Raw genomic sequence first — 21,275 nt, 5'->3', positions numbered from 1 at the left:
CAGGGCCCTGACGGCCCGTTTAGAAGCAGGAGCGCTGCTGGGCACCCCCGTACCCGCCCCCTCAACCCTTGCGAACGCCTCTCCATACGCTAAAACACCCCGCGTCCAGGACTACAACTCCCATCAGCCCTCGCGCGCCCCCCCCAGCGCGGAGGCGGCTCTGCGCTCGCAAGGCACGCTGGGAGTCGGAGTCTCTCTGGGGGCGTGGTGAGCTCTGCCATCTGATTGGCTGGAAAACGGGTAGGGCGGGTGCAAAGCGGCGCGCCGTAGTTTGGCCAATGGCGATGAAAGACGTGTGAGTGACGCGGCGTTCGGCCAATGGAAAGGAGGAGGGTGAGCGGGCGGGAGAAGGCGCGCGGGTTTGAAGGCGCGGGAGTGTTGATGGCGGAGACGGTGCTGAGGTGAGCGGCCGGGACCGGGGCCTCGGAGGGGGCTCAGGTGCTTGTGGAGGGCAGGGGGTGAGGGTTTGGTGCCGTGTCGAGGCGTAGGGCTTGTGTTAGGGGGAAGGAGGGGTGCGGGTGTCAGGGCCTGGTGCGGTTCCGAGGCGCCTGTGTGGGGCTGAGGGGGGAGTCGCTGGGCCCAGGGCCTGCCCTGGTGCTGGGATGGGGTGTGAGGGCTGTGGGGCTCCGCACTGGGCGTTTGGTGCGGTGCTGAGGTGCACCAGGCCCCACGAACCGATACAGGTGGGGTGGGGGGACAGGAGTGATGCCGGGGGGGTGGGGGGAGCGTGGGGCCAGGCCCTGGCGCCGGGTCTCAGGTGTGGGTAGGGGGCTTCTGGGGGTGTGGGGCGCTTTGGTTAGGTCGTGGGGGGTGGGAGAGGTGTGGGGTGCTGGGGTAAGGGGCTGGTGCCCCAGCAGGGTGCCTGGGGGGTTAGGGTCTGACACGGTACTGAGGTGCAGGGCTGGCTGGGAGCTGGGCTACGGACATTTTGGGAAGGAGTGCAGGTGGCTGGGGCCGGCAGGGAGCCGTCTATGGGGACCCTCAGGTTCCTGGGGCAAGTTATAAGGATTGCTCCCCCCACACCTGCACCTTGGCTCTCCTGCCAACAGCCTCTCCTTGTCTTATCTTCTCCCTTCCAGCTGATATCTTATTTCCCAGGTACCAGGCTTGTTCTTGTTGCCCTGTTTCTCTAAGGCATTGCCTCTTGAAGTTCCCCTCTGCCGGCGCCGCTCTGCGCTGAGGCTGTACAACTCCTGCTGCTGCAGCTACGCAGCTCCTGGCTCGCTCCTCTGCCACCGCTTGCGCCCTTGGTGTTCCTGGGCTTGAGGACAGCTTGTCACATCTGGGCTGTCACCAGTCACCGCCTCCCCAAAACCAGCAACGCGTTAACGCGGGCAGGTTGGGAGGAAATTCCCCCTGCTGGCAGATTATTGAATAAACTATTCTTTGTGGTGTCCTAGCAGTTGATGAATATTTATTATTCGTTCTCCTGGATACAGGATATTTCTTTACTCTGGAGTTTCAGTTGTGAAACGCCACATAACACAAAAGCAGATATTGTACCAGAATTGTCTCAAATTGGAAGAGATGGAACAAACAGTGCTGAGTGTTAAACTGGTTTAAATGGGCACTGTGTTAATGACGGCTAAAAAAGTGTGGTTTATGGCATTTGGGAAGAAGGGAGCTGGGAGAGAAACTAGAATTCTGTTGGGTAAAGAGCTGCCTTGGCTGGAAGGTAAATGCCAGTGTGAAATCCTCCCGGGAATAAACTGACCGTGAATATAGGCAGGAGCAGGCAGTTTTCTAGGAACCATGTCGGTGAGGTCTGGAACGAGCTTTGCCAGAGGAATGTGAGAGATGGAAAGTAAAACTTCTTTCTGAATCATCTGTCTCCGTTTTAGAAAAGAGACTTTAGGATGCGATTGTCCGTGATGACAGAATTGGCCTTGACCTGGAAGATCTCCTCTGTGGGCGCTTGTTTTACGGCTTACGCTCAACTCAAACACAGCTCGGTGTTGCTCTAGTCTCTGTCATGCCTGAACTGCTTCCATTCAGTGTTTTCTTCCCAGTCCCCCACCTTCTCTTCCTTATTAAGTTGTTTTTGTTTAGTTTTGTGTTTTGTTTTTACTGGAAATCTATTTCAAGCTATTAAAAATGCTTTCTTGTAGGTGCTCTGGTGAAGACATGGCAGCTGTTACCCCACGGAAAAGGAGCCGTAGTTCTACGCATACCGATGGGTATGTTAACTTTTCACAGATTTTATTTTTCCCCTAATAAAAACCCCTTAATTGCTGTGCATGGAATAAAATAGACATTTAAAATCCTTGAGAGCTTTTAACGTAAAGTGGAAAAAAGGTGGTTCTGAGACTCAATACCATCAGCCCATGTTTATTATGCAGTGACTTGTCTCATTTTGTGTTGTACCGAGCATCTTGAGAGATTTCAGCTAACGTACAGGGAAACCGAAGCTAAGAGCGATCTTCAGTCTGTAGCGTAGTGCAGGATTAGACGTGAGAAAAAGCCCTTACGCTGAGCAGATACTTTGCAGGCCCGCATTAGTAGGTTGCATTAGTTTGCGTTAGGGTGTTATTATTTTTTTTTTTTCTCTTATTAAAGTGAGGTATCTTGTTTTGGCAGTTACCTCTGTCAAGTGCATATCCCTGTACATGACATTCAGGCACAGACCTAGCCCTGAGTAAGTCAGAAAACCAGGAGAAACCTAAAAACTGATTGTTTCGAAACTTAAGAAATAAACCCCCCGATGTTTGCATTTCTTTGTGGTAAAGCCTCAGTCTCTCCCATTTGGAAAGATACACGTTATAGAAACACTGAGGTCTGCACAAATTATCTGAATAGTCTTCTAGTGCTAATAGAAAAATAGTTCCTTTGTTATGTATACTTAAAAAAATTATAGATTCCCCCCCCCAAATCCCTCCAAAAAAAGTGGAGGATAAGCCACTGGCCATGAAAAAAAAAGCTGAGCTTTAAATCCAAAAGAATAGCTTGTTTCTCATTCTTTCATAACTCTACCCGCCGAACAGATTTTTCTCATGCTTGTCCTGTACTTCCCCCACAAAAATATTTCTGGGGCGGGGGGAGACCAAGCGTGAAGTTTGCTTTCTGACTCGGAAGGACAAATTCCTGAGATAGGGTGTAAATGCTCGCTGAGGAAACGCCTCGCCGCGTCGGGCGCCAAAGATGTTACAACCAGGACCGGCTGAACGTGGCCTTCATGTAAATGTAGTCTCTCCTTTCAGGCGGTAGGTTGAGAAGCTATGAGTGATTTACCGATGAGGTTTTAGATTCTGAGATAGCTGTCGGAGTGAGATTTCAGTGCGTGCCTTTCGGAAACTGCTGTAAAATACCGTGTGATTCCCCCCGGCTTTATCAGTCTTACGCTCAGGGCTGAGGGGTGCACGAGCTTTTTCAGAGGCACAAAGTGAGTTGACAGAGTTGGCCTGAAACAAATAAAACTTTTTTTTTTTCTCCTTAATCATGAATAGCGCTGATCCTGTCAGCAGCGTTCCAGAAAGCAGAATGACTCTTGTTCCCGGGTCCTTTAACAAGTTCAGGCAGGAAAAGAGATTTGCTATTTAAAAACATCATTATGTGGAGAATGGCGAGAGTTTCAGGCCCTTTGTATATTATGTTTTGGTATTTGATAGTTGTATTTGTTCCAGGGCATGCACCAGTACAGGCAACTAAGCTGAGTGAAAATTAGGTTTTATTTAAGTAAAACAGTAATTGAAAAGCTTCAATGGTATACGTGATGTTTTCCTCCATAATTATTTTTACAGATCATCCTTAGCCTTTGAGACTCCCGTGAAAAAAGCGATGATAGGCTTTGCTGAAGGTCTGTCTCCGCTCCAGAAACTGAGAAATCATCGGTTTGCTTCCCAAATAAAATGGTCCTCGAGCTCCAGCGATGAGATGAAGGAAAATGAGGCTGGCCCGGTGAAGCCGGTGCTGTCGAGGAGGCTGGATATTTCACCCCCTCAGGCGGCCAGCGTTCCCGCAGCTGCGCAGACGGAGTCCTCAAGGAAATTATCCCCCAAGACCGCTGCCTCGTACAAGCCCCTCGTGCCTGCGGTGTCTTTTTATAGCAAGGAAAAGCGATACCTTACTCCTCTTGAGAGGAAGCAACTGAACGAGAACCACTCTTTGGGCGAGAGGAACAGGGATGAAAGTCTCCCAGCTGCCAGCAGGACTGAGAAGACGAACGTGAGCAGGAATACAAGCTCGAAGCCAACCAAGCACGCGACCAACTCCAAGCATGGCAAAACTGTCCCCAAAACGCTTAAGAAGGCAAAGGGAGAGCTACCAGCGGGAAAACCCAGTGTGGAGAAAGAGAATGTGAACTGCCTGATTAAAAAGAAGATGGATTCACCCTTCAGAGTCTTAAGCATGACCGTTAAACCGGCCCTGAAACTCCAGATGGGAGCAGCGTTCTTTTCTGCCAGGAAGAAATCGCACTCTAAAAAACCAGTTGTAGATGCTAAGTCTCTCCAGGGTCTCCCCAAATCTCTGCAAGAAAACGATCAGCCCGGACCACCGCCAACTACGAAGTCCGATTCGGCTGATAGAAACAAACTTCTCGAGGCGGGAGGTGCACTGAGGAGTATTTCTGTGCCTCGCAAGAAGGAAAATGAAAACGGGGAGGACTTCACAAACTGTGGGAATCGCGAGAGCGATTCGGCACGTGAAGGAAAAACGTCTCCGCAGCAAAGCGGTTGCGCTTCCAGGTCTGCAGCGGCGGGAGACGGCGACGCAGAGAACGTGGTACGTAGAGGTGTCACCGGGACCCGCGCCGGCGTTCGGGTGATGCGCGCAGAGCTTGCCGAGCAAGCCGCAAGTAACGCGCGCTCCGGTTCTTCGGACGTAGGGTGTTTATTTAGATATATTAGTGGATTTTGCCGAGGAAGACTTTCACAGGTTTATTCCTGCCTTATGAAGGTGTAAAACCGTGGCAAACTTTCAGGAAATTCTTGTCAGCATCCCTCTGGGTTGCAGTGAAATATTCCATTTACGGCAGCTGAAAGGGAAGCTTTCTGCATGATGTTTTTGCAAAAGACATCTATCTTTTTTTCTTTTTTTATGATAAAGGGCAAAGCTGAAAAAGAAGTTTTTAAATGTCCTTTTTTTTTTTTTCCCCCTTCTGTTTTAATAAATGTAACAAATGCCGAGTCTGACCTTGCTGAGTTTTGTGGGAGGCGGTGAGCCCGCTCCCTGGGCGTTCTCCCTAGATAACGCCTCCGTCTTCAAAATGTTACTGCTCAAAGCCTCTCGAGAGTTTCTTGTTTTTCCCCAGCCGGTGAAGTAATTGGGCAAAGAAAGCAAAATTGTTTCTAGAGTGTCTAAATATTTCGAGATTTCACCTGGGTCACAAGACGTTGCTCGCTGGTGTAATTCAAGCAGCGCTAGCAGGCGCCGGGCTGGTCCGGGGCTAGCTTTTTAGCGATTATTTTCTCAGCAGGGACTGCGTGTGCTAGTTCTGCGGCTCCCTTCTCCAAGGAAGCGAGACGAAGCCCCCGCTTCTCATGCTTTAACAAGCCAGCAATGAGGTTTTTGAGCCGGTCTGCATTTGAAGAACTGTAACCTTTTTGTATATCGCTGAAGACATATAAGCCATTTTTATCTGTTGCTGCCTTAGCAGCGAATACTCCTGGTGACCGAAAAGTGCTGTTTTGTTGGTTTTTTTATTTGTTTTTTTTAAACATACATTTAATTCTTGTGCAAATATGTTTAGAAGTGCTGGAATGGTTAAACTTTGCAATGAGTCTCGCTTATTGCCATCCAGTTAATGCTTGCCAGCCCTGGCTTTTAATTTTACGATTTGCCAGAGAATTGTTTCGCTTGGGATGTGGATTTTGCTTTTTAACACGGGGCTTAGGTGTGAAAAGCAAGGGCGGCACCGGAACGAGCGCAGCAGTGAGATACAAATTAGGAACAGGTTCGCGAACTATTTTGTTACGCTTAAAGTCATATTTTGCTGTTGCATTCTGGCATCTAAAATGTAGGAAAGTAGGAAAAAACAGTGGACTACTACTGTAGTATTTTATACTGGGCATTGAAAGGAAGCAGTGAACAAGATGGGAAGCTGTTTTTATAGGGCTAATGTGTTTTATATTCCTGTGGCGGTTCAATAAAGGACAGTTTATTGCCTCCTTTGTTCACCTGCACTGGTTTAGTATCTCGCTCACATTCCCGACTTGATTGTCAATATGTTTTTACAACGCAGCGTTAATAAAACACAAATGTTAGCTTGTGCGATCTCCTCTTGCACGTGCAGTAAAAAAAAAAAAAAAAAAAAAAAAAAACACCCAAAAAATAACTTGAAAGTATTGGATCCTGCTGCGATGGCAGCTTTTTGTGCTGGCAAACTGTTTCTGAGAGGTTAACCAGAAGCACGGAGCGTTTGAAAAGGGAACTTAGCGACTTCGTTGCTGTAAACTGAACGCAGACCAGGTTTGGCCTTGATCTCCTCTCGGGTTCTGCTACAGCCGGTTGCTTTACCTCGTGACTGTCTAGCGTTCCTGATGAGATGGGAAACAACACACCGTCATATGCAAAAAGAGCAGAGTTCAAGGCAAAAATCAGGTTGGCGAACTTTCATTTTGAGAGAACGTTTGCGAGAGGCTTCCAAAAGCTGTGAAGACGCATGGCTGTAGGCAGAGAACGAAGCAGAGTCCCAGAAATGCGGAGGTGAAGAAATGACACAAACCTCTACAGTTAAGATTTACTTAAAAGAAAAAAAAAACAAAACAAAACCCTATCCCGCACTAAAACAAAAGCAGGGGCGTAAGTGGGTGTTGAGAATCAAAAAAATATGATAATTGTTTGTCAACAACTTGGCCTTACCGTAGTCAAAGGCAGGCAGAGGAGAAATGTCGATGGCGCTGCTTGAGGCTGCGAGAAACCCGCAGGACATGAATTTTTCCTCGGTGCTGGGGTGCATGGTTTTCAGCCACGTTTTCAAATTCAGCATTCAGGTGTGACTTAAATAACGGTGAGACGGGCCGTCTGCTAAAACTGCGTTTTGTTATTGGCAAATACCGCCGCTGGTAGCACTTCATCGCGGCGGTTCGTGCTCGTTGGGAAGGCCGCTTGGGCTATATGCGATTCTGTAGCTGCTGTCTGAGAACTTAATCACCGGGAGCGTTTTCTTTTTGCCCTAAAAAAAAAAAAATTGTCTTGATTTATAGGACGTTGATGAAATCAGTTCTACAGCCTGTGAGTCCGATGATGGCGTTATTCCTTCAAGCCAGTCTCCGCGTACGGTGGATAAGCGCGGTAAGTTGGGTTATACATGGCTTGGTCCGTGACTTTTGTTGCTGTGGGAAAAGGAGGTGGAAGAGACTTTGAAAACCTCTTAGGTTGCCTGTTTTTCCCCAGCAGGATCGACTCTGCTGAATTCCCGTCTTGTCCTATCGTTCCGTGTTTTAATAAGCGGGACGCTAACGATGGAGATTCTGCTGTCCCCCCGACAAAGCTGTTTTAGCATTAAGCAGGGTGTAAATCGGTTTTATCCTGATGGCCAGCCTATCTTTCCTCTTTGCTTTACTGCATAGCCCATTCCCAGTAAGATTTGGGAAATTGCTGTATTTGAATCCCATTATTAGGTGTTTTTTCCCCATTCTCTTCTCCCTGGACGGTTACCCTGATCCTTTCAGCTTTCCTTTTTCAATCTTGATGTTCAGGCATCTGACTTTTTCATTTCTTTCTTTTCTCCAGACTGAGCCATGCCTTTCCTGGTGTGGTGCTCCCAAACCCAACCGCAGCTGAGCCTTGCCAGCACTAATTAGCAGGAAGGGATTAACGAATACGTTTCACACGCAGCAAACGCATACGTTTCCACAGGAAACTTTGTGAGATGCCTTTGGCTGGAGGCAGCCCGCGCCCCGAGTGTTTTACACGCAGCTGCTGCCCAGAGGCTTGATCCCCAGCTCTCCTTTTGCCCCCGTTTGTTGTTAAGTGTAGCGGTTCCCCTGCTCCTTATTTCAACTTGTTTCTGCCCATTTTCAATGTAAGAATGCTTTTAAAATTAAACTCTTAATGCCCCTATGCGCTAGCTATTATCTACAAAGTTATAAGCATATATTATTGCTTGCTCCTGATGGTCACCGAGGAAACTCCACTCTATAGTTTTTGTTTCGGCAGTGAATTCTTAACAAGAATTATTTGAATATGATATTTTTTTCTTTTTCCCCCGAGTCAACTTTGCCCCCTTTCTTATGGTTGGTTTACAGAGACGATATTTCCCTACTAACGCAAGGGAATTTTCAGAAGTTATATATTCATTTTAAGATATTTATTATTTTTCTTCTTGGGAATAATAAGTGATAATAAAAAGAAAATATATTGCTTAAATATTATTTTATTAAGGCAAAATAATGTCTTGGCCTCTACCTGCTGTCTCATCTTCCAAGTATGCACTAAGATGTGCCAGTATGTTTGCAGAAGTTGAGGTCATGTTATTTTATCCGAATTTCCTGGTTTCTTCATTTTTCCCTTTTAAAAATAAGCAGCATTTGCTATTCAGCCTGCGCTGCCCTGGGTTAATTCAGTCCTTGCTGGTCTGAAAAGGCGTAATTTATCCGAGAGTTCTCTTTACATCTTTCCCCAGCTGTGGAAGTTCATCTCTCCTTTGTGTCTTAATTGTGCTAACGATCACATCACAACCAATTCTTTTATCGATGGCTGAAATAAAAAGGCAGTAAAGGTTTTGTCATCTGGTTTTAGCGTTTCCCCCTCTTTCGGCAGCTGCAGCTCCTGGGTTTTCCCCCTGCTGTCACGGGCTGCTTTCCCGGCACGGGGACCTTCCCAGGTAGAGCTCGTTTTGCACTTTGGCATTTCTGCTTTCAGGCCTTTGTGTTGCTGCTCTGCTTCTCCCTGGTTTCTAATCCCAGTGGGATTCCTCGAGTTTCCAGTGAGAGAAAAAGTCATGGTTCAGCTGTGTTTGTCTCCTACCCCCCTTCTTGCTGGCACATCTGGTCTTAATCTGTTTCTCAAAGAAATTACCAGCACTCCTGAGCTTTCCCCCCACCCCTCCCCTTTACTCTTGCTTCCCATGGGAGCTTATTTATCCGCTTTTGGAACTTTGGGAAGTCTGTTTTCTTGAAGGTCACCCTTTCTCCGCTCTGCCTCCTCCCGTTCCGAGCAGCGCCACGCTCCCTGCTGCCAGCCGCTGCTCTTTCTGCCGCCTCCAGCTCTGGATAAAAGACTCCTCTTGCTGTGTTTTCCACCTGTTTATAAAGCTGTTGCCATCGCGTTCCCAAAAATTGCCTAACGTTATTTGCCTGCTGGGGCCTCTCCCGAGAAGTGTCTTGGCCCTCCAAGATCCTGCATTTCTAGGAAGCCGTAGGCTTTTTATTGGTTATTAGTGTCGTCTTCATGACTCCTCACGATCTTTTTCCACTATTGATTTTAACAAGAGACTTTTTTTATTGTGTCCTGTTCCCTAGAAACAACGGGTCCATCTTCACGCTATGGTTTTTGGAGGCTGTTAGGGCCATTTTTATGCTTCTGTGCTTGACGATGTTTCTGTGATTCCTACAAAGTCTCTGTCTATTTGTGAATGCAGCCAAAATAGGAGAGCATAAAGCAGTCTGGTACCTAAACTTTTTACACTAGAGGGAAAACATATTCCTAACTAATAATTTGCTTGGTTTTACTTGCCAAAGTCTTTGTGAAGTTATCCTAAAACTTGCAGCTTGTGTGCTGTAACCCAGTGCTGAGCCTGTCATTTCCCAGCTTCTCTGGGATGAAGAAGCTGTAGGTTTGGGCTGCCTTAGCCAAAATAATGGAAAACGGAGAGACCTCTGCTTGATTAACACTCTTAATTAATAGCCAAGGAAACGCTAACCTACTGCAGCAGAAATTTCTGCTTTATATAGTTCTTCATCCTTCCAATGTGAGAAGGGAAAGCACCCGACAGCCTGATCAGTGTCCTGAAGTGGATTGAAGGTAATTAATGCTGGGTACCACGCATGGCCGTAACCTTTATATCCTGCGGCATCAACCCCGTACTCGTAGCAGCGCTTGTCTATAGAGTTCAGTTTCACCCTTGCGTGTCATTTTTGAGGTCCCATCGGTGTTTGAATTTCTGTTTCTCTCTATCGATGTGTTCTGCAACTGAAAAGGATTCTAAACCACAGTAACTTTGCTCGTCTTTTCCAGCACCTCCTTCAAATGCCGTTGTCTACCCCATATTCAGTGCACCCCCTGCCAGCAAGAAAAGGTAGGTTAATCTTTGCGAACTCGCCCAGAACGATCAGAAGCGTCCTATCTGCAGAATCGTTTTTTTTTTTTAAATTATACTAGTTCTTAAAAACAACAGCTTGGCTTTCTCCCAATCCTTCTGCGGTTTGGGAGTCTGAGGGTGTTTTGGGTTTGCTTGTGTGTGTGTTTTTTTTTTTAAGAGAAGGTGAATGATTAAATTCGCATTGGTTTAGGGGATTCTAGCCTGTGAATAAGGAAATGCACATTTGCTTACTGCCTGTAGTACGTTTTACTTGTGAATTTGGACATAGTATTGAGCTGATGGGCTTTACTTTTTGAACTCAAAAGGAAATACAGGTTTTTCTCTTAGCTGTTGCAAATGATAAAATCATTAGAAGGCGGTGGGCTGTTGCAGGATATATTCATCGCCAAGGATGGCACAGCCTTGGTGGTGGCTGAGCCACGTAGGGGGGTTTGTATTTATTTGTACTGCTTTTGTGCGTCCTCACTCTACCTGGAGTGTCCCTAAGGAGCAGGAACTTTCGGTCTTTACGTACTGGGGCTCGGCAGGGACCTGCGCCTCCCCTCGGCAGTGCTGACTGTGAATTTGGAGTTACCAGAGGTAATTTTGAGGTACCAGAGCTGTCAAAACAAATCGTCTTTGCTCGGACCGTTTGGCAAGTGCAGCGGCACAGCGTAACACTGCCTGCTGGCCACACAACGAGCAGGGAGGCACTGCTGCCCCTCCCTAGAGCCTAATAAACGGCGTGGGTTTCTGTATATACGTTTAAGTCCGCGCTGTAGACAGCAAACGTACGTGTTGATGAGTTTACTACACCTCCATCGCCACCCCATACGGCGGCGATGCCTCTGGCGTGGGCGTTCTCGCTGTGTTTGAAGCGATTCTGTGTGGCAAGCAACGTTTTGGAGCTATGTTTGTGTACGTCGGCTACGGTGTGTGAAAATCCGCCTCGGCCGGGCCAGTTAAACTGGGGGCCCCTCGTTGAGTAACGCTGGAAAGGCTGACGGGGCCGGTCAGCGGCGCTGCGCAGGCCGGTCTGTGGCTCTCGCAGGAGCTGCCAGCTTCTCTGTCTCTGTCACACTCGATCTCCTTTACCAGTTAAACCGACAGTATTAATTTTTAAGCCGTTGAAATGACTCACTTTTTGGGAAGGCGCTGGCTTCTTAAAGCTGTACGGAGCTCAAGATTTCAGGAGGCTCCTTTACCTCGGGCTGGTGTTGCAGAATACCCGCGTTCTTTAAATTTAGCGTCAAACTCAGCTCTCCCATCAGGTCCCTTGTTTTTCCATAGTAACTCTTCCTGCGATCTGCTTTTGTAAATATTACAGCGCCGTGGCTAACGTTGCCCAACATCTTCACTCTTAGCGCTCCGAGAAGCATCTCTCTGCTCTCCAGAAATCACCTGAAGTGCAAAGATCCGGAACTGCACTGGTCAGGTGTGTTTTGTATGGCGCTTTTTTTTTTTTTTTAAACCTGAGAAATTTTAATAAGCAGCGCTAGGCAGCAGCGTGCTCAGCGCTTTTGATCGAGGTGCCGAAGACGAGACAGAAGTTGGAATAAAAATGGGTGAAAAGGGTTATTCGGTGTGATGGAAATGAGGCGCAAGCATGTGAAGTTTGCTTTTTTGATTCTGTAAAAAGCACGATCTTGATAAATTACTTTATCAAGCGCTGGGACTCTTTACTCGTAAGGTGTCGTTGTCCTCCCTGGTGTCTGTGCTTCTGATTAGTTTATTTCTGCAATTAATTTGCTGTCGTATTCAGACCTCTAGTGGGAAAAGACTTGCTTTCCCACGCAAGAACCACAGCTACTACTCCCTTTCCCATGTTGAATCAACTTCTTGATACGTTTTGTTAACAATAAAAGCCTTCTGAGCTGAGTTTGTTGTAACCATAAAAAAAACCAAAACAAAAAACACTTAAAGTTGATCCAAAAAGAGCCAAAATAAACCTTCCGAGCCTTGTTGCGCTACTGTAGTCCTCTGCCACGGAAGTGTTGAAAGTGAGATCTGATTGCAATATTTGCTTTGCTTCCTCATGTGGCTTTTCAAATGCCTTCCGAGGTGCAAGTGGAACCCTGGAGTATGTGGAAATCCCGGTGTTTGTGATTAACTGAAAATCAGTCTTGGATTTGCAGTCGTCTCTTGGGAAGCTGATGAACACAAGCTTTTCCTACATGAAGTCTCTGCTTTGGAAATTCTCCTTAGTATCCAAATCTATAAAATGGCTTAGTGTATCTCTAAATTAGTTCCATGTTAAGGTTCACTGCACAATCGTTACAATTTCCCGCTCCAAGATTGCTTAAGAAAGCCCACTTTACGTACCGAAGTCTAAAGGTAGGTTAGGAAACCTGTGTGATTGCTAACGCCTCTAACACTATGCCTCCCCAGAGCTGGAGCCCATGTTGTAAACTTAAAAATTCCTCATGTCTGGATCTGAATATTCCCTCTTTGGGAAGCTGTCCCTGCCAGATGGCAGAGGAGAGCTCAGCACCAGCACCCGGGGTTTTTTTTCCCCGAGATGCTGCCGATCCCCTGGTCTCGAGGAGGTGTTGGCGTGAGGGGCTGGGACCTGGGGTGGCGGAGCAGCCCCTGCGTGGGGCAGCGGCCTGGGGACCCCAGGGGCAGAGGGAGCGTGGGCTTGAGACCAAGCTGTGGTGAGGCTCGGCCAAAACCTTGTCCCGAGTTCTCGTACGCCTTGATCAAAACCTAGATGAAATGCGGTGTAGGTTCTCGGAGTTTGATTTTTCCCTTTCTCCCCTTTTTTTCCCCCCTTGAGGGGAGAGCGGTGCTGACGCGGTGCGCGCTCCCTAGTCAGCTTTCCTCACAAAACAGGAACACTTGAAGCTTTGTAAGATGATTTCAGATGACGCTGCTTCCCCTGCTGGGTCTGGCAGGGTCGGACCCTTGTCCTCGCCGCGTATCGCGCTGTCCAGCCATCCGGCACGGATCCCCGAGCCGCTCGGACCGAGCTATGGTACGGTGGGTTGCAGCGTGATGCCTGTCGTGGTTTAACCCCAGCCAGCAACTAAGCATCACCCAGCCGCTCGCTCACTCCCCCCTGGTGGGATGGGGGAGAGAATCGGAAGAGTAAAAGTGAGAAAAAAAACTCATGGGTTGAGATAAAGACAGTTTAATGGGTAAAGCAAAAGCCGCGCGTGCAAGCAAAGCAAAGGAATTCACTCGCTCCTTCCCAGGGGCAGGCGGGTGCTCAGCCATCCCCAGGAAAGCAGGGCTCCATCGCGCGTAACGGTGACTTGGGAAGACGAATGCCATCGCTCCGAAGATCCCCCCCTTCCTCCTTCTTCCCCCAGTTTCTATCCTGGGCACGACACCATAGGGTATGGCATAGCCCTTGGGCCAGCCTGGGTCAGCCCCCCCGGCTGTGCCCCCTCCCAGCTCCTTGTGCACCGGGCAGAGCAGGGGAAGCTGAAAAGTCCTTGACTGGTGTAAACTCTGCTCAGCAAGGACCAAACCATCCGTGTGTTATCAACATTATTCTCATCCTAAATCCAAAGCACAGCACTATACCAGCCACTAAGAAGAAAACTGACTCTCTCCCAGCTGAAACCAGGACAGTGCCGTGGCGAGGTGTGTGCTCCCGCTGCCAGCTGCGCTGCCGTTCCCAGACGTCCATAGAATCATAGAATCGTCAAGGTTGGAAAGGACCCTTAAGATCATCGAGTCCAACCGTTAACCCAGCACTGCCAAGTCCATCTATACCATGTCCTCGAGCACCACGTCTATCCGTTCTTTAAATCCCCCCAGGGATGGGGACTCAGCCCCTGCCCTGGGCAGCCTGGGCCAGGCCCTGACAGCCCTTTGGGGGAAGAAGTTTTTCCCAATACCCAACCCAACCCTGCCCTGGCGCAGCTTGAGGCCGTTCCCTCTCGTCCCATCGCTTGTTCCTGGGGAGCAGAGACCGACCCCCCCGGCTCCAGCCTCCTTTCAGGCCGTTGCAGAGAGCGATGAGGGCTCCCCTCAGCCTCCTCTTCTCCAGGCTGAGCCCCCCCAGCTCCCCCAGCCGCTCCTCCCCAGCCTTGTGCTCCAGCCCCTGCCCCAGCCTCGCTGCCCTGCTCTGGCCACGCTCCAGCCCCTCCATGGCCGCCTTGGGGTGCGGGGCCCAGCGCTGAGCACAGCATTCGAGGGGCGGCCTCCCCAGTGCCCAGCACGGGGGGACCATCCCTGCCCTGCTCCTGCTGGCCACACCGTTCCTGACACAAGCCAGGATGCCCTGGGCCCTCTTGGCCACCTGGGCACCCTGCTGGCTCATGTTCAGTGGCTGTCCAACAAATCCATAGCCGCATCTCCCCGCATTCATCTCCCTGAGCCCTCCGATCCGCTGGGGACTTCACAAACCCGCAGGGCTCCTCAGCCCCTCGGAGGGCAGGCGTAGGTGCGTGATCATAGCTGTGATTTTATGCCCAAATTAAACGAGTTAGGAGCGTGCCTGGGGGACTGTTTAGGGGAGACTTTGGGTTTTGTGGATCCCAGTTAGCCTCGGGTATGAGATTGCCGGAGCTGAGCAGCTCGCTGCCGTGCAACTCGGAGCCTGCGTGGGAGCGTTTTGGATGTCTCGATGCACGTGAGCAGCGGTTTGAGGAGGGAGCTGCTGGATTTGGGCACCTGTTTCTTCCCCCGCGGTTTCCATACGTCACGGACCTGGCCCTCTGCTTCTCAGTTTGTTGTGTATCCCTTTGACTGTTCAAGGAGCTGCTGAATTTCCAGTATCCTGGAAAGGGGATGGCTGTGGAAGTGGGAGAGGTGCTTAATCAAGAGTTATTTAATTTCTGATGCAATTGTGGCCCGCCCTTCCTTCCCTCCCTCCACCGGAGGAGCTGCCACCACAGCTGTCACAAGCTTTGCTGTACCTGGCCTGGCTTGGGGCGGTCTGTAATAAGAGTCACTACGCGACGCGTCATGTTAACTTTTGTCTGCAGTGCCTAATTTTCACCTCTCTGAAATGATTTTCAGGACGCAGGCTACGCTGGACGAACTGACTTCTCCGTTTGGGTCCAGCCCACCTGCAAAAACACCTCACGCCTCGCAGAAAAGCAAGAAGGCGAAAGAGCTGTGCAAGCGTTCCCGGGATCAGATGATCATTGTAAGGTTCCCCTCGGGGCGTGCTGGGTCCTCAGGGTGGCCTGGTGGTGAGGAAACGAGAAATATGTCTTGAGGCTAACCGATAAGTAGGTTTCCTTACGTGTAAACCTCAAACCAACCACGCTGCGACGAGCGTAACAAGGCGGAGATTAACACGCTTAGCGCTAGACGAGGACAGGGTAGTAGCTAGGAAATAGGTTGTTATGGTCTCCCTGGGACTAGCGCTTTATTACGTTTTAGAATTCAAAAGAGATTTATGGAACGTAATATTAAAAAAAAAAAACCAAAAGGAAACTCAGCCGAGCCTGTATGGATGCTATAGGAGTGAATTTGGCTGGATAATTTTCCTTTCCCACGGCGTCCTGGCCCGCTGTGCGAGCAGAGTCAGCACAGCACTGCAACCGCAGCGGCAAACGTCAGCCAGGGAGCAGGAAGGTGCGACCGGGAGCCGAGCCCGCCCGGAGCTCGCTCCGCTAACGAGCGGGTGCCTCTCCGGCCGCTCCACGCCTGCCTTCCTGCCGTTGCCCTTCAGCGTGGAGTACCGATTTTGGAGCAGGAGGAGGCCAAACGGTGTTCCTGAGGCTCGCGTGTTGTGTAGCCATCACGTGTACGCGGTTCCAGAAAATACGCCCTTAGCGATGAGTAATTTTTTAGTAAACCATTTGTTCTCGCTTGGTGACATGCAGACTTTTTCAAGCCTGTTTCCTGAGGGAGCAGCGCTTATGTGATCGTTCTTGTCTGCTGACCTGCCCTTTCTAGCACCCTTTTTGAGTCATTTGGATGATTTCTGTCAGCTCTGAGACCTCACCGATATAAATTTTTAAGTGTTTTGGAAGCTGGTCCCTGTGGAAGGGATAAAACCATCGCTGCCCTGACGACGGCTGGCTGGCGAGCCAGCAGCTCCAGCCCTGCCTGGCCCAGCGCGGCCGCGTCTCTCGCCGCCGGGCCCACGAGGGACAGGCTGTGGGTGCTGCGGCACGGGGGGAGAAGCCCGGACTGGGACGCGGGGAAGGAAAAGCGGCTGCTGCAGGAGCAGCCAGCGCAGGGAATTAAGCTGAGCCCTTAGAAACCAGGCTTCGCTCCCCCTCGCCGCGTAGAGAGCGATCTGCTGTGTGCTTGGACAACTGGCGTTCGGTTCCTTCTCCTCCCCTCCCTGTGTACCGACAGAGATAAAAATGAGGTTATTTTTAGGTGACTGATGAGAAGACGATATGGAGTTTTCCTTTGGTTTTTTGCGGTGCTCTTTTACACTGTTGCCTCGGTGAGGATGTTGCCGATCCGTTTCAAGCCTCGTTCCAAATAACGCGTTCATTGCCTTCCCCGGATAATTTATGCTGTGCAGTTCCGAATATTCTGCAAATAAGCAAAACCTTGTCCTCCTCTTCACAAATTCAAATGAAAACACATACTTGAATCTTTGATGATTATTACTAGAACCAATTCTCAACCTCGTTCCTTAAACCAAACGTGGTTTTGAAGCGCTTCAGAGTGCTTAGCTGGCTCTGTTTCTCACTAGGATGCCGGTCAGAAGCATTTTGGTGCCGTAGTTTGCAAGTCCTGCGGCATGATCTACACGGCCGCGAGCCCGGAGGATGAAGCCCAGCACATCCAGCACCACGAGAGATTCCTCGAGGGCCTCAGATACGTGGTAAGGCGACGGCTGCGCTCCCAGCTCAGCTGAAGGCGACGGTGGGGGGGAAGCGGTGCGCGCTATCCAGGTACCAAATCGAGACGGCCGCAGGCCGATGTTTGGTCCTCCAGAGGGGAGGTTAAAGTCTAAGTTAGGCCGTTCCAGCAAATGTCTGCTTTCATCAGTTTGATGAATGAGACTTGACTTTATTCCTGAAAGCCAAAGCGGTTCGGATTACAGCTTCGTCTGCCAAAGTCTGCACTGAATCACTTCCTCGCTCTTGCTATTCCGCTAACTTGTTTGTTTGGGTTTTTTTTCCCCCCCTCTGCGGCAGGGTTGGAAGAAAGAACGGGTTGTGGCAGAGTTCTGGGATGGGAAAATTGTCCTGATTCTTCCAAATGACCCGAAATATGCCGTCAAGAAGGTACGTGTTTGTTTATTTTGGGGTTTATGTTGTGGATTAGCTTTCCGCTGGCTCAGCTCCCGGAACGACCTCAGTGTGGGACCGTACGCCGCTGCCAGTGCGCGGGGCGAACAGGAGAGCTGCGCGGGGCTGCGGCCGCAGTCGGGGTCGCTGTGGGCACCCACCCTGACACGTCCTAACCCCGCTCCCTGCGCTGGAGCTCTTAAACGACCAACATAACCCGACCCTTTCCCTCCCGAGGACTGGGCTGAGAGGCAGGTGCGCTCTGCGAGAGGCGCAGAGGGATGAAAATAGGAGCGAGAGCCCCTTCTTTAATGTTCTCTGCACGGTCCGAGCCTGATCGTGTGGAAGCACTGGCTAATTTGGGGGAACGAGTCCCCTTTCTGACAGCTTTCGCGCCAAAGAATGCATCTGTTTGTTCCTAACCCCCCTCTCTCCAATTTTGTTTTCTTAGGCAGAAGATGTGCGAGAAATTGTAGATAATGAACTGGGATTTAAACAAGTTTCTTTGAGCTGCCCAGCCAAGACTAAAATATACTTGTTTGTGTCCAACGAGAAGATGGTTGTTGGGTGCTTGGTGGCTGAATCAATCAAGCAGGTATGTGTTATTAATTGCCTGGGGAGGGGGTGAAATTGCAGGCTAAGAACTGGGCTGTTTGTGTAGGCCTGTGTATTGGAAATCCTGGCTTAGCACAGGAGGGGGGAAAATAAAGCTAAGGAAATAAAAAACAACTAACCAACCCACCCAAAAAAAAACAACAGAAGAAAAGAAATTAAGGATAAGCTTGTGCTTTTGTCAGGGTGAGATGTCGCTGGCAGGAGGTAGCTGAGTTTGTGCGGTTGGGGCTGCAGCGAGCTTCTGTCTGAGCTGGTGTGGGAGCGTTGGTCTGCTGGAGGGCAGGAGGCTCTGCAGGGGGCCCTGGCCAGGCCGGGGCGATGGCCCAGGCCCCGGGGTGAGGGTCAGCAAGGCTCAGGGCCGGGTCCTGCCCTGGGGGCACAGCAACCCCAGGCACCGCTGCAGGCGTGGGGAGGAGCGGCTGGGAGCTGCCCGGCGGGAAAGGGCCTGGGGGTGCTGGTCGACAGCCGCTGGACATGAGCCAGCAGGGTGCCCAGGTGGCCAAGAGGGCCAGTGGCACCCTGGCTTGTGTCAGGACCGGTGTGGCCAGCAGGAGCAGGGCAGGGATGGTCCCCCTGTGCTGGGCACTGGGGAGGCCGCCCCTCGAATGCTGTGCTCAGCGCTGGGCCCCGCACCCCAAGGCGGCCATGGAGGGGCTGGAGCGTGGCCAGAGCAGGGCAGCGAGGCTGGGGCAGGGGCTGGAGCACAAGGCTGGGGAGGAGCGGCTGGGGGAGCTGGGGGGGCTCAGCCTGGAGAAGAGGAGGCTGAGGGGAGCCCTCCTCGCTCTCTGCAACGGCCTGAAAGGAGGCTGGAGCCGGGGGGGTCGGTCTCTGCTCCCCAGGAACAAGCGATGGGACGAGAGGGAACGGCCTCAAGCTGCGCCAGGGCAGGGTTGGGTTGGGTATGGGGAAAAACTCCTTCCCCCAAAGGGCTGTCAGGGCCTGGCCCAGGCTGCCCAGGGCAGGGGCTGAGTCCCCATCCCTGGGGGGATTTAAAAGCCGGGGAGATGTGGTGCTGAGGGACAGGGTTTAGTGGTGGGCTTGGCAGTGCTGGGTTAACGGTTGGACTCGATGATCTTAAGGGTCTTTTCCAACCTAAACGATTCCATGATTCTGTGGTTCATGTGGTGGTCTGCCCTGCGAGAGCCGGCGAGGCTGGGCGCATGGGAAGCTCCGTGGCTCTGCATCCCGTCGGGAAGGAGCAGTTTGCTGCCTCTCCTCATCCCCGCAGGCTTTCCGGGTGCTGTCTGAGCCGGGACCCGCACCGTCCCCCGACCAGGACGCCCTGCAGCACCACCGGGCTTGGCGCTGCTCCACCGAGCCGGAACCCGCCGTCTGCGGCGTCAGCAGGATCTGGGTGTTCGGCCTGAGGCGCAGGAAGGGCATCGCCCGTCGCATGGTGGACGTGGTCAGGTAGGGAGCGAGCGGAGGGCAGCGGGGAGCCGGGATCCCAGCTGGGGTTTCTCCTTGGTGGGGGGGAAACCCACGATCGCAGCAAAAAGTGTTTAGAAAGAACTTAAGGGATAAATCTGTATCATTAAGCAAGTCTGAAATCCACACTTGATAGCGGAGCGATATCAAGTGGACAGATATTCTACGCATAGCTAATATTTAAATAATATTTTTAATTAAAATCTGGCAGAAGCGTGGGCTGAGCTGTTAACTGCTGGGTATAACTGGAACGCGGAGCTACACAGACTGGATTTTTCATGAGAAACTGCTTGTTGGGAAAAAATATTATTATTTTTTTTTACTGGACAAGTTGATGGGCCCAAACACTTCAGTTTTTCCAGGCAGGAAACGCCGAGCTTTTTTTAAGCTCAGACCAAACTGGAAGACTTAAAAACTTCCCCTTGTCTGTTAATACGGACTGCCTTGAGCTTGGCGGTCCATGAGCCCGTGGTAGCCCGTGTCTTTGTGTCGTAGCTGCTCGCTATATATCAAATATATGTATATCAACTATATATATCAACTATATCAACTATATATATCAACTGTATCAACTATATATATCAACTATATCAACTGTATCAAATACAGACATATAAAGTCTATGAGTACCTACGTATATATTTTTATATAATCAGACATGGTTGTACCTGGAGCTCAGTATTCTGAAAATTCATCCACCGGGGTTCATCTCCGCTTCCTCCCGTGGTTAAGCGTTTGATGCACCACCTCCGTGACGCCTTCCAAACCCACAGGACATAATCATAATATAATTATGCTATATAAAATCATCATCACAGAATCGTTTAGGTTGGAAAAGACCTTTAAGATCACCAAATCCAAGCGCTGATCCAGCAGACAGGCGACCCAGCCGGAGCCAGGTGACCCAGAGTCCCGGCACTGCCGTGGCGGCAACGACTCCAAGATATTTAACCGAAACCTCTGGGTTTCCACTTAAAATTGTATGCGGGGGGGGGGTTCTGCCTCTATTTGGTCTTACATTCTCCTTCTTGCTGATTTTAAAATGCCTCCTGGTTCCTGATTACGCCGGAATCCGAACGGGCGAACGCATCTCGCGTCTTCTCTGGTTTGAAAGCGAAGCGACAGAAGAAACGACGGCTCCTTGCCGAGGCGGGCTGGGGGGGGACACCCCCGCGGCGCGTTTTCGGGGTGGGACAAAGCGGCCGGCTGGGCGCAGCGCGCCAATAGCTCCGCTCTCTCTTTCAGGAGCACCTTCATGTACGGCGCCCACCTCGGCACCGACGAAATCGCCTTCTCCGACCCGACGCCGGACGGCAAGCTGTTCGCAACGCGATACTGCCAAACCCCCAACTTCCTCGTTTACAACTTCATTTATAACAACTGATTCGGCTTGTGACGAGCGGAGGTTTGTTTAAATCATCTGAAATACCGCGATGTTTAAATCAACACGTCGTGAGCTGGCTAAACGCTGTTTTCCTGCCGAACGCTTGTTCTTCCTCCCCTTGCGAGCGAGCGGGGGGAGAAGGCGTCGCTTTGCGCACAGGGGCGCGTCGTGTTTTCGTGCGCGCCGCGGAACCTCGCGTGGGCTGCAGGTAGGTTTGTTTCGTCTGAGAGTGAATTTTATTGCGAGTAACTTAATTTCTTCCAAAGGTTTAATTAATATAAAGATGGCTGTTCTCTGCCGGGTGTGTGGGTGTGTAACTGAGTCCTCCGCAGTGTGGGTGCTGTAAAAAGCAGGGTAGGAGCCTTTAGCGCAAGCAGTCGCTAAATTTCTGCACGGAGCATGCGGTGTCTTAAAACAACCGACTCGCACAGCGCCTGGACCCCTCGGGGTGCTGCGCTGCAGGGCAAGCCCCGGCGGGGGCTGCCCGCTCAATAAAACGCGTGAAATGCTG

General features: G+C 50.6%; 1 protein-coding gene across 1 annotated transcript; it reads left to right on the top strand.

Moving 5' to 3' along the window:
* Positions 1 to 355: 355 nt before the first annotated feature.
* Positions 356 to 20,764, top strand: ESCO2 (establishment of sister chromatid cohesion N-acetyltransferase 2; the record flags this gene model as incomplete). The annotated part of the gene is made up of 11 exons (XM_082307748.1): positions 356 to 401; positions 2,109 to 2,177; positions 3,738 to 4,719; positions 7,143 to 7,230; positions 10,117 to 10,177; positions 15,152 to 15,281; positions 16,797 to 16,928; positions 17,245 to 17,334; positions 17,789 to 17,932; positions 19,181 to 19,362; positions 20,626 to 20,764. The coding sequence occupies exons 1-11, from the start codon at positions 382 to 384 to the stop codon at positions 20,762 to 20,764; spliced, it is 2,037 nt and encodes a 678-aa protein (XP_082163874.1). The 5' UTR covers positions 356 to 381.
* Positions 20,765 to 21,275: the final 511 nt, after the last annotated feature.

Source organism: Platalea leucorodia (genome assembly GCF_965183815.1).
Source record: "Platalea leucorodia genome assembly, chromosome: 3".
NCBI lineage: Eukaryota > Metazoa > Chordata > Aves > Pelecaniformes > Threskiornithidae > Platalea > Platalea leucorodia.
Note: the sequence above shows the minus strand (reverse complement) of the source record. Positions and strands in the feature narration are given on the sequence as shown.